An 18,645-nucleotide genomic window follows, 5' to 3' on the forward strand; every position below is an offset into this window, starting at 1 on the left:
GTGTCATATATACATGTTAAGCATTTGTACACTAACATTGCCTACAGTAATTTTTAAGCTCTGATATTTTAAACAGTAATGACGACTGTTTTGGTAGGATTCACGTCACCCATTAATCAACTGCACAGAATAATGGATTGGCATATTCAAGAAGTCTGCATGGAAAACTATCCAATAATAACTCCCAAAGGTAAATGGGTACATACCTCATTTTATCATAATCTTGTGCAGTTGTAAAAATCTTTGTTTCACCAATAAAAACCTCGAAGAAAGGTCGGCAGCCATTCCTCTGTTTATTGAAGCATGGTACTGGGCTCACAGTGACAGTTTTAATGATGAGGGGCTTGCAATGTGGGAGCGTGGGTTTATCAGAAACCATCTCACAGATGTATCCTATATATCTGAAATGAAAAAAAAATAGGAAATAGGAATATATGGAAGGCAGCAAACTTTTGTACACTGTTCTTGCCTAGATGAAGCAAATTTATTGCAAATTCTTGCAAATGTTCTATAATCAGGCTTTTGAAGCTCAAAGATGGAGAGTAAACAGAAGTTAATGGGGGCAATTCCCATATTAAGACATTTTGTCAAACATCTATCAATTCAAACTACATTTAGATCTTTTGGGAGGAGTTTTTCTGAACAGAGGCTGGGGCCCAAAAGAGAATCAAAGAGGAGGTGGAAGAGGCTGGGTTAAAGTAGATTATTTCACATTCACCAGTATGTTGCAATTAGGAGGCTTTATTTAGACTAATCCTACCAGCTATAGTATAATCCTTGTTGTAGTGCAACGAAAGGATGGACTCCAATTATTTCTTGGATTATTCACTATAGATTTATGGTACTGTTAGATCAAAGAAATGTTTGCAATCTAACCAGAAGGAATGATTCCTCTCTGAAATGTATTTAATACAATTATAATTGCAATACCAAAGCATAACACAGGCTGAATTTTTTCAAGTTTTCTCACAAGGTCACTAATTCATGGCTCTAATTTTTAGGCTATGTCGCCTAGTCCTAGACTCCCCAACCAACGGAAATATTTTCTCTATCTATCTATCCTATCAGTTCCCCTTAATATCTTGAAAACTTCGATCAAATCACCCCTTAATCTTCTAAATTCTAGGGAATGCAACCCTAGTTTGTGTAATCTCTCCTCGTAATTTAACCCATGGAGTCCAGGTATCATTCTTGTAAATCTACACTGCACTCCCTAATGTGGGTGAACAGAGAGATCAAGGACTTCAAATACATAATTCCCTAAAAATGTGAGTGCAAGTGGATGAATCCATAAAAAAAGCTAACAGTGAATCGTGTTTTATAAATAGGGCGCAGAGTACAAGAGCGAAGAAGTAATGACAAATTTGTATACATTAGTTAGGCCATAGCTGGAGCACTATATGCAGTTTTCAGTGCCCTATTATAGAAAGGGTACTAAAACCATAGAGTGTTCAGCATAGATTTAGCAGGGTGATGCCAGAGTTACAAGGAGAGACTGGAGATACTAGGACTATTTACACTGGAATGCTTTGCCACAGAGTGTGGTTCAAGCAGGGACCATTGCTTCATTTAAGGGAAAATTGGATAAATATTTGAAACAAAGGAAGAGACAGGGCTAAAGGTGAGAGAGCAGGGTAGCAGGATCAGTTTTGGGTTGTTCTCAATGATCCGGCACAGACATGATGGATCAAATGGTCTACTTCAGAGCTGTAAACATTTATGGTTATGCTTTATGGCTATGAGGAAGTCCACTTGAAAAAAAAATTCTCTTCTGACATAGCTCATGCACCCCTCAAAAAAATATGGCTCACACAAATTTCTCATTGTAGTGTCTGAATCTTCATATCCATCATTTTTCCCTCACAGAAAGTGAAGAAAGAGTAAAGCCCCAATTTCAACATACCCTGCCTGGCAAGAACGGGACGTGTTTGGGTCAGATGCCAGTTTTACATCCTGCCTGATTTTACGCTCCAGTGTGAAATGCAAAATCAAGCAGGTTGTAAAACGAGCCAAACCTACCCCATTACTACCAGGCAGGTTAGGTTGAAATCGGGGCTCAAGTCTTTTCTTCGCTCTGTATAACTCCCAATGTTTCAAGTTGGTCCTCAACATGTTCCTTTACTGGCATATTCAATTTCTATTTCTTACCTTTATTCAAGCTTAGAGTATGCAGCAAGGTGTACTGAGTCAGAGATGTGTGCCAGGAACTAGTGGGGGACAAGTTGTCTTGGAACTGGTACAGCACATTCAGGCAAGAGAGAGACTAGTGCACTGGGGATAGGAGTTGAGGCCAGGAAAGAGTGGTGGGGGATATGGTGGGAAAAGGTAGTAAGAGGCTAGGAGATGGTGGGCAGGCCTGTTGGCAAGTAGTTGGGGATGGAGCTTCAGCTGCAGCCTGGCAGCACTTGGGTGGTGAGCAGAGACAGGAGAAAATCGGGGATGGGGACACTAGCGGCCATTTGAATCAGTGAGCATGGTATGCTAAACACTGTCTCAAACCCATAAACAGGCTTGACTCCAGTCTTGGTAGATGGGTCACTACTGTCTACACCTCATTCCAATGGTTAGATTTCAAGGATCACATCATATCAATTCATTACAAAAAAGTACTTAGAAATGACCCTTTGGCTCAACAGGTACATTCCTTCCACAGACCATGTAGAATTTGCCTTATGACCTGTAGCTAATTTAATTTCCCAAAGCATGCAACACTTCCACGAAAAAAAGCGCAGTGGAATTTCTTTCTAACATCCTGAGATAATCAAGCAACTGCTATTCAGTATTACATTATTTAACCCGAGCCAGATGAGTTGAACAGATAACATACTTGTGGTCCCAACAGCACAGTAATCATTATGTTCCAAAGAGTATTTGACAGGACAAAAACACACACTCAGATTTAGTGATATTAGAATATCAATGAAAGGTTATTTCTAATATTAATCTCTGAAATTGCTTACCTTCTGTGTGAAGGCCAAAGCACAGGCCCTGGTTTTTTTATATTAAGCAACTGGATGGCCGGAACTGGGCAAGAGAAGAGATGGCAGAAGCAGAACATTGCACAGACTAAAATAGCAGAGGCAGGACAGCCATCCTGGAATTGTAAAAAAACAACTCCATGAGCAGGTTACAAATCACATTCCATGAACTCTTCAAAATAAAAAAAGGCTAAAAAAATCCTGAGGGGAAAGTTTTAGACTGGTTTATGATGGAGGACCTACCCCCTCCCCACCCCTTCATTCTCTCCAGAGCAGCTCCATCCCAGGGTGTCAGCCAGGCGGTCTTCCTACACCTTGCAGAATGAACAGGCATTTCATGCTACTTTATCGTAACCATTCCATCCAGTGTGTACAACACTGAACTGATAATGACAACTATGTACACCTGTAAGCATGCCTTAATTGGCAGCAGTGCAATAGAATATAAATAATACTGGGGCCAGAGGTGCAAAGAACCACCTCAAGAGGCAACAGTGGCGCTTGTGGCAAATGGAAATGGCTAACATATGCCACCATTTCTTTTCTGGTGAGGCCAGAATGAATGTTCTGCCATCCTGTTCAGATTTTCACACATCTGGCCTGTATAAACCATCCCCAGCCACCAAGAGAGGCCCAGTAATCTCACATGCTTGTGTATGCATTTTTGAGTTGATGCCACAATATAAAGGAAGTTTCCATAGCATTGGGAACTCAAGCACATTACAGAATCTTTCCACATAAGGAATATTATAGTACATAGTAATCCCGTAAACAGATACAGAGAGAATATTCAATTGTAACTAGTGTATCTACCACAAATAGAAAAACAATCTTGCTGTTGAATTATCATTTAAAAAGCTGAAATGTAAATTAATGGCACATATTACTGGTGATCTGAGTTCTTGATCATAAATAATGAATACTTATAGTCCTCTTGCCTTCCCCTACAGTACCAACTCTTCATAGTGCACTGTTCCATGGGCAGCTGCAGCCCCCTTATACCTTGATGATCCTATTCTTTGTGTGCGCCAAGTCATGAGTGTCAACCAGCTATTCTATCATCGAGGACATGACAGCAAAGCTCAGCTGGTATCTACGCACATATGCTTTCCAGCTGGAGACAGTGGATTGAAATTTTGAGAGCCTGGTTGATTTTCCCCCTCCCCCATTCCAGTCCAATTATAGTATTCCAAATCCTTCCCTAGCTTAATCAGCACAAACCAGGGAATGAATCTGAAACTTCCTGCTCTGCATGGCTTCACACCATATGGTGAATTTACCCAATAACATTTTTAATTTCTCACAGTTTTACTGCATCTTACCACACAGTGAACAGCACACACATTCTTGGGGTTTTGCTGCAGCCAGTGATGAATGTTCTTACACACTGCATATAAGTTGTGTAAACTGGGGGCTTGTCGAGCTGGCCAGCTGCATTCAGATATCTATTTATAAAAAAAAAGTGTGACAAGAGACCAAACAAAAACACAAGAAAATTCATTGTGTAGAGCACTAAATTCTGCTTTACAAAAATGTGTATCTTCTCCAGTTTGGAAGCAGGAGAGTGTATAAAGGACAATTGTGCATCATGTTTAAATGCAAACAACACTATGACATTGCAATGTAAATGATGTAATCATGACAAGTTTTCAAGGGTAACAATGCCACTTTAATAAAACAAAAGACAAATTCAAAGTTTTCATTAAGTGAAAGTGCTCAATAATAGCTGAAAGACAAAAAGTTTGAAAATAAAATTTTAAAATCTTTTACTGGGTTTTTAATTATGGCAACAATGAACTCAAATTTGAGTTTTTAAAAGTCAAATTTACTAAACAACTGGCTAAAAGGAAAAAGTTCCCAAGCTCCCCCATCACTCTGTAGCTGAGCACCAATTGAGTGCCTGGGCTAAAGAGGGGTGCAGAAGGAAAATCAGTCAAGGCATCAGGTCTTAATGACTGTCCAGTGACCCACCCAGGAAAGTGCATTTGTGCATGTCAGGATCAGACTTGGTTGTGATGTATCCCATGGTCGAGTAGTCTGGCAACAATCACAGTCTAGACTCACGAAAAACATGATCACTTGAGAGGGGTCTGAGGTGCAATCACTCATGCAACTGAATTCCAGCGTGAATCAGCGCCTTCAAGAGAGATGGGAAGAAAAAACAACTGAAAAAAATAAAATCTGGGCTAGTATTTTTTTTTAAACTTTCCAATAAAATCATGCAAAACTATTTGGTTTTAATAATCAAATGACAATTCCAGTTTGGATAAATTAAAATAATAATTCTCATTTACATAGCCCTTTATCATATCTTTAAGGACATCCCAAAGTTCTTCACCTCCAATAAATTTACTTTTTGAAGTGTAGTCACCATTATGTGTGTAAACATGGCAGCCAATTTACGCATAGCAAGATCCCACAAACAGGAAATGAGAAGAATGATGTTAATGTTAATTTTTTTAATTATGTTGGTTGAGGAGGAATTATTGGCTTGGACACCCAGAGAATTCCCTGTTCTTCTTTAAATATTGCCTTGGGATCTTTAATCTTCTTCTGAATCATTAGAACAAGCAGACAAGGCATGCCTGTCATAAAGGATCAATTATGGAGGCAAACAGTTGTGCTTGCCAAGGCAAAACATCAATACTGGCAAAATCAGCAGATACCAGGGTCACCAAGAGCATGGGGCACAATGCAATAATGTTACAATAACATCAATTTTTGTCTGATTACACCTCTGAAGCATTATGGAACATTTTTCTACTTTAAAGGTGATGCAAAAATGCTACATTGTTGAATGACATCTTACTTTTACAGATCAAATCACGTGTCTCTCTACAAACACAGAATAGAGTCTGCCAAACATTTATTTTAAAAAAAAACAATTTACCTTTAACATAATCATTGAACAATACAAACAAAACTCAAAATACTAATAACTTCACACTAGAACAAGATACATAAAATGTGTTCTTGTAACCAGCAAATGAAGTTGGCCACTATACACACTTACTCTATTGTGAAACTTGGCACTTCTGTAAGATTTCTGAGATAGGTTGAAGATCGTATAATGATCCAGGTGCCGTGAATCCAAGAATGATCGGACATCATCAATTTGATTTTTGAAACTCAATTCCACTCCTTCAGCTGGATAGGATATCACTGACGGATAGTGGAAACCAGTGTCAGATAGACATATTAATCTCCTAGACACATTACATTTAATTAAAATGATAATTTCTACTTCTAATCCCCAAAGTGTCTACTTTACAACAAGCTATAACAGGCTCAAACATTTAAATTGCAAAAATGAAAGCACGTATTGTACCTATTATCCGTGATGTAATGTAGGAAATATTAAGTTCTCCCTTGGCGTAACTGAAACAAACAAAAAAATTAAATTAAGCAAGACATTATTTAACAAGAATTCTGAAAAGTTTATAACAATAACTTGAATAAATATCTACCTAAAGGAAGAATAGTTATAAATTTTAATATTTTTTTTCCTTTGGCAAATTTTGTATTAAGATGAGGGATGTAAGATGAGGGATGTTAGCAATGGGAAAAGAAAGACAACCTATTTCAAGCATCCCATTTCAAGCACTCCCAAGCTAAATACTAAGTAACATGCCACAATAATGGGCTCGCTTTTACAATGGTGGTGGGTTGGCAGTGGGGGAGGGGGGGTGCGGGGAGAGGTGAAGGTGCGCGTGGCAAACCCGCATGAACAAAACTTACCGTTTCCGATGCGATCGCACGTTGATTGATAGTGGTTAACGTCCTCTCCGCGTTTCGTGCCCAGCAGCTAGCCTGATTGACAGGCTGGCTGCTGTCAGGAGTTCAACGCGGTTGGGGGGGGGGGGGGGGGGGGGGGGAAGAAAGAAGAGAGGGTGAAGAGGGGGACATCGGAGCAGGTTTCAAAAGGTAGGTTCATTTAGTGTTTTCACTTCTTTGCATGATTTTTAAAATTTATTGTTTCTTTTTCCCTGATCTGGCCCTTCACACCTGGTTTCATCAGGTAAAGTGCCTTAAGTATCTCAACGAGGTACATTTGGCTCTTTAACTGTCATCCTGCTGGCTTTAAGTGCCGGCGAGACTTCTGTTTTCGGGTCGCCCGCGCACACACAGGTGGGTTCCCTGGGAAACTCGGAAGTCGGCAGGTTGGAGCCGGCTTCCAAACCCAAATGGGATTTCCGCGATTTTCGGAGCCCCCCCGCCCCCAACTGCCTCCTAAAATCACCCCCAATGTGCCTCAGGTTCAACTTCAGAAGTGTGTCTCCGACTGCATCAGAGAGAATGTTTGCACCTCTTGCAGCAATCGTTCTAATGGCCTACATGAGCGAGATTACCAAATGGATGTCAGTTAGTACAAATTAGGGGCAGTTTTGCAGGGTGGGTACATGCCCACCAGAACTGGGTTGAGACTGCCCAAACTCAGCACCAAGGATTTAAGAATATAAAAATCAACCTTTTTCATCTCCAGAAGGAATCCACTGCTCTACACTGGAAGCAGCTATTTTTGAGTAATTCGATTAGTAATGACATTCACTGAGCTAGGACAAGAGTCTTCCTCAAATTGCTCTCACCCTCTCTATGCATTGGAGGTCAGCAACCAGATCAACCAGCTAGGGATGCTGGGAAATAAATTCTACCTCTATATAATTTAAACTTTGATTTTTCTTTCCGTCACAGAATAATAGGAGGCATAATGCTGGTTAGGGGGAAGATATTGATTCTGGCAGTCATTGGAAAACAATCAGGAAGAGACACCTTGGCTGGTTTTCCCTTTAGTGCCTCTACTGCCATGTTGGCTGAGCACTAACCAGAGATCAATACTGAAAAATTTCTAGTCTCTATGGCTCAATACCACTGCAGTCAGTGCCTTTACTTCAAGCCATTGGAAGAGCTGGAGATCTGTTTTTTTTTTAAATTTGTGTTCCGGATGTCAGCTGATTTATTCTGTTTTAGTCACTATTTAGGTTTCCTTTCAAGAAAATTAATTATTTTAAATGAAGAGTAGAATCTCCATGGCTGAGATTTTTTGCCTCATTCTAAAATGCATTGTTCTCTTTTAATTTCTGGTTCTCCTTATCACTCCCATCCACAATTATTTTCATTTTAATAATGAAAAGGAAGTCATTAATAACTTAGAAAACAGGAGTTCTCAATTATTGGCATTTAGAAATATTTATAGAATCATAGAAGTTTACAACATGGAAACAGGCCCTTCGGCCCAACATGTCCATGTCGCCCAGTTTATACCACTAAGCTAGTCCCAATTGCCTGCACTTGGCCCATATCCCTCTATACCCATCTTACCCATGTAACTGTCCAAATGCTTTTCAAAAGACAAAATTGTACCCGCCTCTACTACTGCCTCTGGCAGCTCGTTCCAGACACTCACCACCCTTTGAGTGAAAAAATTGCCCCTCTGGACCCTTTTGTATCTCTCCCCTCTCACCTTAAATCTATGTCCCCTCGTTATAGACTTCCCTACCTTTGGGAAAAGGTTTTGACTATCTACCTTATCTATGCCCCTCATTATTTTATAGACTTCCATAAGATCACCCCTTAACCTCCTACTCTCCAGGGAAAAAAGTCCCAGTCTATCTAACCTCTCCCTATAAGTCAAACCATCAAGTCCCGGTAGCATCCTAGTAAATCTTTTCTGCACTCTTTCTAGTTTAATAATATCCTTTCTATAATGGGGTGACCAGAACTGTACACAGTATTCCAAGTGTGGCCTAACTAATGTCTTGTACAACTTCAACAAGACATCCCAACTCCTGTATTCAATGTTCTGACCAATGAAACCAAGCATGCCGAATGCCTTCTTCACTACCCTATCCACCTGTGACTCCACTTTCAAGGAGCTATGAACCTGTACTCCTAGATCTCTTTGTTCTATAACTCTCCCCAACGCCCTACCATTAACGGAGTAGGTCCTGGCCCGATTCGATCTATCAAAATGCATCAACTCACATTTATCTAAATTAAACTCCATCTGCCATTCATCGGCCCACTGGCCCAATTTATCAAGATCTCGTTGCAATTTCTCAATAAGTCAAGCTCTGACAACCCAGGTTACTAAAGTGAGTGAGCAGCAAGTGTTCTAACCAGCATGCTACATGTTTTGGGTCTGCCTTAGATATTCTTTGGGTACAGCAGTGCTGTTTACTTCCATAAGCAGCCCAATAATCTTGTATTCAGGAGTGTGCCTGTACTGCCCAGTAAGTAATTATATGATAGCATAACCCAGAGGAGTAACAACAGAAGTCTTGAGATTTGAATTGAATTTTATGCCTCATGAGCATCACTCCAATCTTTCCGAAGATTTGCTAACATTTTAGTGAGACATGGTCAGATGTGAATTATTAAACTGCTTTATTTTAGAGACTGCAAGTGCGCATACAGAGTAACAAATGTAATCAAATCTCACCTTGATTCAACGGACTCGAAACAAGAAATTTTTTTAAAAACCACCCTTTTTTTTTTAAAAGCAGACTTGCTTAAGCTATCCTGGCCAGTCTTTTGATCCTAATCAGTGCTGGGTTTGAAGTGACCAAGTTTCCTCTCACTGGGCCAGGCTTCCTCCCCAGACCTGGCTGACTGACTGACAAACTGACCCCTCTTGTGCTCCTTTGTTCTCTCTTTTTTCCTGTATTCACAGCAAGCAGGAGGGCTGTTCCTCTGACTTCACCAGTAATTCACCAGTGGACCAGTCAATAAAACCAGCTACCTCTCCTCAATATAAATAGTGACCTTTATGGCTTATCAAGAGTCTGGGATGAGGCAACTGATTCTCACTGTCTCTTTCTGAAGTAGACAGTGAGCTATTACATTGCACAAAGTGGCTCATCTAACTTTAATACACAACTTTAATACCTGCAGTTTGAGGCTTTTTTTTTTTAAAAAGAAACTATTTGCTTTAAAACACAGAACTTAAACATAATTCATTCCTAAAATCCTTTCCAAAGAAGAAAAAAAAATCAAAATTCCTGATACGTGACACAGAGGTTTAAGGATCAACCAAGAAACTCATAGATCCATGGTAGCAATTGAAGAGTTACAATTGGTTTCCATAACCCACCGGCCAAGGGGTAGCTAAAGCTAATCCCATTCCTAATCTCTATCCAGTGAACCTTGCTGGAAAATATACATGTAGATGTCAAATGGGAACAGGATTGGCTTGGCCAACATACCCACATGATTGTACAACATACCAACTCATAGTCTAGCATCAGATTTGAAGAATAACCACTTCCTTAAGGTACCAGAGGACTGCTGGTACTAGTAGAAATATATCACAGGAAGAGTCCCCACCTTCAGGATTAGCAGAGAGAACAATAACAGCAGACAAAAGAAAAGCACAGTAAAAATGAAAATAAATGAAGAGACATGAAGAATGCAATAAAAGGAATGGTTTCACCACCGAGTTAATCTCCCTATCTAAACATCGAACACAGTAAAATAGTTTTATAGATATACTATTATGTCTTATGTGACATTGCTTACAGACACCTGGAGGCACAGAGGAGGAGCAGTGCGTTGTGTAAAGAAGCATCTATTGATGTATTTATATTAGTGTGATTTGTGCATTGTTTCATAATCTTCATTTAATCTGCACTGCTGTTCTGTACTCAGAAACACCAGACACACTAATTGATCCTATAGCAGCAAATTACTCACCAACTAGTCCCTCATTTTCGTAAACACTTCCATTTTTCCATACAAGTGACATCCCAAATATTTATGAACTATTATACTGATAAATGTTTTTTTCCATCAACTGGTTAATTCTACACAGGAAAATATTCTTTATTTAGTGTTATGATCCCCAGACGTTCTTTCACAGCTTAAGCTTAAAAGTCGGTGTACTTGAAACTCTTCGCTTTCAACGATCTGATAAAAATTTATTACCGAACAATGGATCTCCCATAGCTGGAGGTTATGCATGCACAGAAGGCTGGGAAACTAGTAATCAGGCACATGCAGAAGACGGGAAACATTGTGACTACATGCAAGTGTGCCACTGAGAGGCAAAAGAGAGAAGCAAGGGGCTCTGACCTCTCAGATTGTGCTGTGCAGGGACAAGAAGCACACCAGGACAAGGCACAGCTCAAAGTTACTTGAATGGAGCAGTAGGGAATCTCAAGGTCCAAGAGACAGAATAGCTATGCAAGGGCAGTTTGCTGGAGGTTGTGACGAACACTTACGTTCTGTGTTGAACTTTTAACTTGTATTTTGAATTTCTAGAAATAGATTGTAAGGGGTTAACACTCAAGGCGACAAAAGTATTTCTCAACAGAAATGCCTCAGAAAGATTTGCTGGAAAGGTGAACCAAGGTGCAGATTTCCAAAGCCAGAATAATGGGTTGACTGAGATGTTAACTGTTTAATTGATTAGAGCCACTATACTCAATCACAAAATTCTTCGCCATTTTCAAAGGTTGGTTATCCATTGAATATCGATGGATGTCTCATGATCTAATGTAATTATCAGAGATGCAGTCAGATATTGCCTTATGTTCTATAGAACTTCAAAGGGGTTCAGTAATATGTCTGTGGTAAGCTTGCCCGAGAAAGGAGTTGACAGTCAATGTCAGATCTTCAGCCAGCAGCCAGAGAGCTTGGTGCTTAATGTTTCGTATCAGGCAGAATAATTAAGCTTATTTCCAAAAACTAGCCTGTACCAAGTCGCAAGAAGTTAAATGAATGGCATCTTTAATAGTTATATATCAAGGAGTAGAGAAATGCATGATTTACTGTTTGGCACAGTTTATTGTTCATTCACCTGTATTATGTAAATAAAACCATTTGTTTATTCAGAGCTTGAGACTCAGTCTGCCAACTGGACAAAGTAATGGTTCTTTGTTACGATCCCTAGGTCATGCTATTGTTAACCTAAATATTGGGCTGAAAAAAGATGCACTCTGGATCGTAGGGGACACAAGGTCCATTTATGGGAGAACCAGCGAAAATATCAAGCACAAAAACCCAAAATATAACAGAGGTATTAGCAGATGGAATGGGTACATTTTCTGACTTTTCCCCCCCCTCAGCACTGTAGAAATTAAGATGGGTTTATGTTATAAATTTTATTTTTAGAAATATATAAATAAAACAGTAGTGGTAAACATTTAGAACGGTGATCAATGGAGTCCAGGAGAAATACGTCCCACTAAAAAGAACAAACTAGCCAGTAATGACATACCATGGATGACTTTTTTTTTTATTCGTTCACGGGATGTGGGCGTCGCTGGCGAGGCCAGCATTTATTGCCCATCCCTAATTGCCCTCGAGAAGGTGGTGGTGAGCCGCCTTCTTGAACCGCTGCAGTCCGTGTGGTGACGGTTCTCCCACAGTGCTGTTAGGAAGGGAGTTCCAGGATTTTGACCCAGCGACAATGAAGGAACGGCGATATATTTCCAAGTCGGGATGGTGTGTGACTTGGAGGGGAACGTGCAGGTGGTGTTGTTCCCATGTGCCTGCTGCTCTTGTCCTTCTAGATGGTAGAGGTCGCGGGTTTGAGAGGTGCTGTCGAAGAAGCCTTAGCGAGTTGCTGCAGTGCATCCTGTGGATGATACACACTGCAGCCACAGTGCGCCGGTGGTGAAGGGAGTGAATGTTTAGGGTGGTGGATGGGGTGCCAATCAAGCGGGCTGCTTTACCTTGGATGGTGTCGAGCTTCTTGAGTGTTGTTGGGAGCTGCACTCATCCAAGCTAAAGAAATAAGGGCAAAATTGAAACTAAAGAAAAAGACATACACTAAGTACATAAACAATAAAGGAGAGGTTGACAAAAGGGAATACAAAAAGGTTAGGAAAGAAGTAAAAAAAAATCAGGAAGGCAAAATGCCATGAAATTAACTTCATCAAGGAATATCGAAAAAAGTGAAGTATTCTACAGAAACATAAGTAACAAAAGAAAAATCAGGATAGGGCCACTAAGGGATACACATGATAAACTCAAAGGCAATGGCAGCGAAATAGCAGAAATATTAAATAATTACTTTGCCTCAAAATTTACCAGGGAGACTAACAAGGTGGGCATGACATTAGAAGAAGAGATCAAAAAAGATATGAAGACATTTACGATAGAAAGGGGGGAGATAATTGATAAACTAATCAAACTTAGAGAGAGGATAAAACCCCTGATCCAGATGGATTGCATCAGTGCATACTAAAAGAAGTTAAGCAAGAGATAGCAGAGGCACTATCACATATATAAAAATTCTTTAGAAAAGGGAATAGTGCCAGAGAACTGGCGGACAGCTAATGTGATTCCTATATTTAAAAAGGGAGATAGAACAAGTCCAGGGAACTATAGACCAATTAGCTTAGCATCAGTGGTAGGAAAGATAATGGAATCCATACTCAAAGATGTAATAGAAAATCATCAAGAAACCGAAAATATAATTAAGAATAGTCAACACAGATTTCAAAACGGAAGGTCATGCTTGACCAACCTTACTGAATTCTTTGAAGAGGTAACAGAAAGTATAGACAAGGGCAATGCAATAGATGTGATATTTGGATTTTCAAAAAGCCTTTGAGAAGAAGATATTGCATAGTAGACTCATGACTAAGGTCAGAACATGTGGAGTCAGGGAACAAGTAACTGAATGGATAGCAAGCTGGCTACAAAACAGAAGAGAGAGAGATGGGGTTAAAGGTAGTTACTCAAACTGGCAAAGGGTAGGAAGTGGTGTTCCACAAGGATCGGTGCTGGGACACTGCTGTTCACCATATACATAAATGATTTGGACTCGGGAGTCGGAAGTACAATTTCAAAATTTGGAACGACACCAAATTGGAGGGTATAGTTAATACTGGGGAGGACTGCGACAATATATAGGAAGACATTAATAAACTTCAATATAGTCAAGTATGAGGTGGCACATTTTGGTAAGAATAATAAAGAGGCCACATACTCCTTGGAAAATAAGAGTTTAAACGGGGTAGAGGAGCAGAGAGATTTAGGGGTACAGATACACAAATCACCAAAAGTAGTGACACAGGTTAATAAGTCCCACATAAAAAAGCAAACCAAGCACTAGGGTTCATTTTTAGAGGGATAGAATTGAAAAGCAGAGAAGTTATGCAAAACTTGTACAGAACCTTGGTTAGACCACACTTGGAGTACTGTGAACAGTTCTGGTCTCCACACTATAGAAAGGGTATACAGGCACTGGAAAAGGTGCAAGAAAGGTTCTGATATCATCCCAGTAAATCTATCAAGAAAGATTGAGTAGGCTGGGATTCTTTTCTCTAGAAAAGAGAAGACTGAGGGGTGAGCCGATAGAAGTCTTTAAGATTGTAAAAGGATTTGATAGGGCAAACGTAGAGAAGATATTTCCATTTGCAGGGAGACCAGAACTAGGGGCCACAAATATAAGATAGTCACTAACAAATCCAATAGGGAATTCAGGAGAAATTTCTTCACCCAGAGTGTGGAACTCACTACCACAAGGAGTAGTTGAGGTGACTAGCATAGATGCATTTAAGGGGAAGCTAGATAAACACATGAGCGAGAAGGGAATGGAAGTAGATGTTGATAGGGTTCGATGAAGAAGGGTAGGAGGCGGCTCACATGGAGCATAAGCATGGGCATGACCCGTTGGGCCAAATGACCTGTTTCTGTGCTGTACATTCTTTGTAATATATAGTGAGTGGGGAAAAATATGGTAGGTCAATGAACTTTGGAAAAAAAATCAAGAATATGATTAGTTCCTTTACGTGTGAATGGGAATTTGTTTTTGTGATAGTGAAGTGCACCCTGTGTTTCTAAATGTTCAAGTTTTAGTAGCTTTTTAGTGAATGTGAAATTAGCACGATTCACAGCTTGTCAGACGCCTTCCCCGCATCCTGCGGACATACTTTCTCTAAACTGCACCCTATAGATATTTCAAGCACTTTCCTCACGCCCTACGAAGAGGTCAGGCACTTTCCTCACACCCGAAAAGCAAGCGGGACACACACATGACAAGATCTTAATTACGTAAATATCTATACAATGATTTTACACACACACGGTGCTGTTACTCACAAAGTTATTCAACAAATGAACATAATGATGATCAATAATGTAAGCACAATTACATGTCCAACCATTTGTTTTCAGACTTATTGACATTTGTAGCTTACATAAGGCTACAATCATGCAGGTCATCAATACTTCAGCTTCAACTCATTTGCTGTCTGGTAGATTACCAAAACCCATTCCTAGGAATTGTAGCGTAGCCTACGCTGCAATAGAGGGGCTGCATGCATTTCTACTGCAGTTTTTCTCCCAACAGCTTACCTGGCTACAGACTGTATCACCTTTGAGGAGGTGTCTTTCAGGTTGTCCTTTAAGTTGCTGAAGAGTCGTCCAGCTCCTCCTTTTACCATATCCAGCAGCCCTCCCCCAAAGGTTGGTTCCATATCTGGAGAGGAGGTACCTAGTAAAGCAGCAAATGGATCAATACAGTAATATCATAAGTTAAAAATCCAGTTCATGCAATACAGGTAAAGTCCAAGTCATTACAGAGATGTTAAAAGCGTTTCTTTATACAGGAGATGGTTAGAATTTGGAATTCCTTGCCACAAACTGGTGTTGAAGCAGAATCCACAAATTCTTTTAAAAAGGTAATTAAACAGTTGCTTGACAAATTGGGGAACAAGAAGAGTGGGATTAGTCTAGGTGGCTAAAGTGAGGAAAAACACCTGTTGTAATATTCTATGATGAATAACAGCAGTAAAAGAAATAGAAAGAAATTGCTATAGAATCAGTGAAAATGTTGAAAGCACAAAATAAATTAAGGAAAAATGTAAATTTTTTTAATTGAGAAATTTAGGGAGTCTTAACTATCAGGAATAACAGCCTCAAAGATTTAGTTCCTATATTTTTTTTTGAATACCTCCACATTTATCAAGACCATCAACAATAGCAATTCTTCTTAATAGTCATCCCAATACTTTTTAATTAAGTTGGTTAAACAGAGAATAATACTTTATCAAGATATATATTGCCCTTCAGTTGTAGCTGGGCCACCACTCCAAAGGTATAAAGCATTACCCTATTTATGCAACAATCTAAAATAAGCTCTGAGCTATGGATTTCCTTTGACTATTTAAGAGCATCCACATATTCTATTAAATATTGCATGTACTTAAGGCTGAGTGTTCTATACTATAATTTGAGGGGGTACTGGGTGGTGCAATGGGTTATGACCCTGTCCTGTCACCTCTCCAACCTGTGTTCAAATACATTCCAGTTTGATAGGATAAAGTGTTCCTCCTGCAGGCTGGAAGTGAAATAAGTGTGTGACAATCCCAAACTAGCTCCTGGTGGGACATCAATTTTACAGTGCAAAACTGCTTGAATCAAGGCCACTGATGTTCACAGAAAAAAAGGGAATCATTGAATTAGATTCCAAAAAAACAGCAGTTACAAGTCCCATAATCTAATGTAATTAAAAATTAGACTTATTCAGTCACTATAAACCAAATGACTAATCGTAAATAGACAAAATTGCAGAATGCGATCCCAAAACACAGGTAAAAATCCCAGAATCCAATGTAATAACTGAATTTGACTGATTCAATCACGGTGTAGCAATGCCCCTGCTTCGGTAGTTAAATTTCAATAATAAAAATTAAAACCTCAAGAAAACAAAATATTCAGTCTTCAACTTACATGCAAGTGCTATCTTGATGTGTTTTCAACTTACAATTAGCACTTTTGATAAGACAATGCAATAGCACAGACATGCATAATAGTCACTAAAATCATGACTTTAGTCAATGAGAGTTCACAGCACTAGCTCCATAAAAAACAGAAAACATTCTGATCCTACAACCCACTCGACAAGTTTATTTTTGGTGTAAATGACAGACATTTATTGTCATTTGAAAAGTCAAATGACACATCACCAGACTTTCCACACTATTAGCTATTATTAACTCCAAACTTTAAATACATGCATTTGATGAAAAATTTCCAAATTAAGTACCACATGAACATTTTTCAAGAAATTAGCAACTAAAATCTTCAATTAATCTGTGTGGATTAGCGGGTTAGAAGCTTGGTAGTGTGGAAAGTATCATCTGTGGAAAGCAGCTGCTCAGACTCAGAATTTACAAATTCAAAGAACGAACTTGCATTTATATATAGTGCCTTTCGCGACCTAAGGACATCCCAAAGCTCTTTACATCCAATGAAGTACTTTTGAAATGTATTCACTGTTGCAGCCAATTTGCACATAGCAAGGTCCCACAAACAGCAACGTGATACTGACCGGATAATGTGTTTCTTTTGTGATGTTGGTTGAGGGATAAATATTGGCCAGGACACCGGGGAGAACTTGCCTGCTCTTCTTTAAAATAGTGCGCTGGGATCTTTCATGTCCAGCTGAGGGGGCAAGCGGGGCCTCAGTTCAATGCCTCATCTGAAAGACAGCAACTCTGACAGTGCAGCATTCCCTCAGTACTGCACTGGAGTGTCAGCTTAGATTTTGTGTTCAAGTCTATGGAGTGGGACTTGAACCCTCAACCTTCTGACGGGTGAGAATGCTACCACTGAGCCACAGCTAAGTTCAGGTAAATAATGTAAACCAAAGCAAAATACTGTAAGATGTTGAAAATCTGAAACAAAAACAGAAAATGCCAAAAACAATAAGGTCAGTCAGCAATGGTGGGAAAACTGATGAGTTAATATTTCAGGTCCACATCCAAAATGTCAACTCACCTGTTCTCTCCACAGATGCTACCTAATATAATGAGTGTTTCCTGCATTTTCTGGGAGATAATGTGGCATTTTACTCAACTATCTTGGCACAGAAGTAGAGAATGTTTGCAGAATTTTCCCTCAGGAGATTAAATGGGTGAGGCAGATTCCTTGATCAGATAGATTGTACATTGTCAGTTGTAAAAGTAGACTTCTGTTTTGGGCTGAATGGTAATTTCTCATTCTTTACATACTTATGAAACATGAAGAATAAAATGAGAAAATTATGCTGAGAAGATATCTGTACAGGCTAGATGAGTACAAGTTGAACTTTGACAAGTTTACAGCTGTCTTCATGTTATAGTATCCCAATGTCATTGTCTTACAGGAAAATTAAGAAAACTAATATTTACTTTGAGACTATACATCTAACGGTCATCATAATTAGTCTGCTTTTTACCCCTTTAAAAAGGTTAGCAATAGGATGTACAGGTTCAATTCCCCCAAGCTGAAGTCCTGATTTTACTGCAGTGAGGTGGTGTCAAATAAAGGGTAGGAAATAGTCACCAGACCAACAACTTGATTTAAAATAGCACCTTTAACATAGAAACAGCATCCAAGTTCAAAAGTAGTATTGATAGAGGGGATGTTGTTACCTACCCTTTCAGCCAATGGAGAGGAATGGTCGACCAATATCAAAGCTACAGAGCAGAAATGGAGGACTTATACATGAATTAAAAAATAAAAAACAGCACATCTTTATTACTCAAATTAGAATTTAAATGCTCCCCTTGCATGTGTATCTAAGTCACTAATTGAGGATTATTTAATTCAAATTATTAATTATTTTCTCCTCACCTAATTAATAATTTTCTTGGCTTTGTTAAAATATATATTAAAAAGTTGCACCCAATGGTCACTTATCTTGTTCCTTAGTATGGAGGAAAAAGTATTGCAA

General features: G+C 39.3%; 1 protein-coding gene across 3 annotated transcripts in view; it reads right to left on the bottom strand.

The window, feature by feature from the left end:
- Nucleotides 1-18,645, bottom strand: part of dnajc6 (DnaJ (Hsp40) homolog, subfamily C, member 6) — a 110,413-nt gene that overhangs the window by 51,368 nt on the left and 40,400 nt on the right. For all 3 annotated transcript variants that reach the window (XM_067990386.1, XM_067990385.1, XM_067990384.1), the window contains exons 2-7: nt 15,282-15,420; nt 6,307-6,356; nt 5,992-6,140; nt 4,301-4,423; nt 2,961-3,094; nt 207-401 (exon numbers count right to left, since the gene is read on the bottom strand). In XM_067990386.1, the coding sequence (XP_067846487.1) occupies nt 207-401; nt 2,961-3,094; nt 4,301-4,423; nt 5,992-6,140; nt 6,307-6,356; nt 15,282-15,420 (790 nt within the window). The remainder of the gene's footprint in view (nt 1-206; nt 402-2,960; nt 3,095-4,300; nt 4,424-5,991; nt 6,141-6,306; nt 6,357-15,281; nt 15,421-18,645) is intronic.

The sequence above is a fragment of the Heptranchias perlo genome, chromosome 9 (assembly GCF_035084215.1).
Source record: "Heptranchias perlo isolate sHepPer1 chromosome 9, sHepPer1.hap1, whole genome shotgun sequence".
In the NCBI taxonomy this organism is placed as follows: domain Eukaryota; kingdom Metazoa; phylum Chordata; class Chondrichthyes; order Hexanchiformes; family Hexanchidae; genus Heptranchias; species Heptranchias perlo.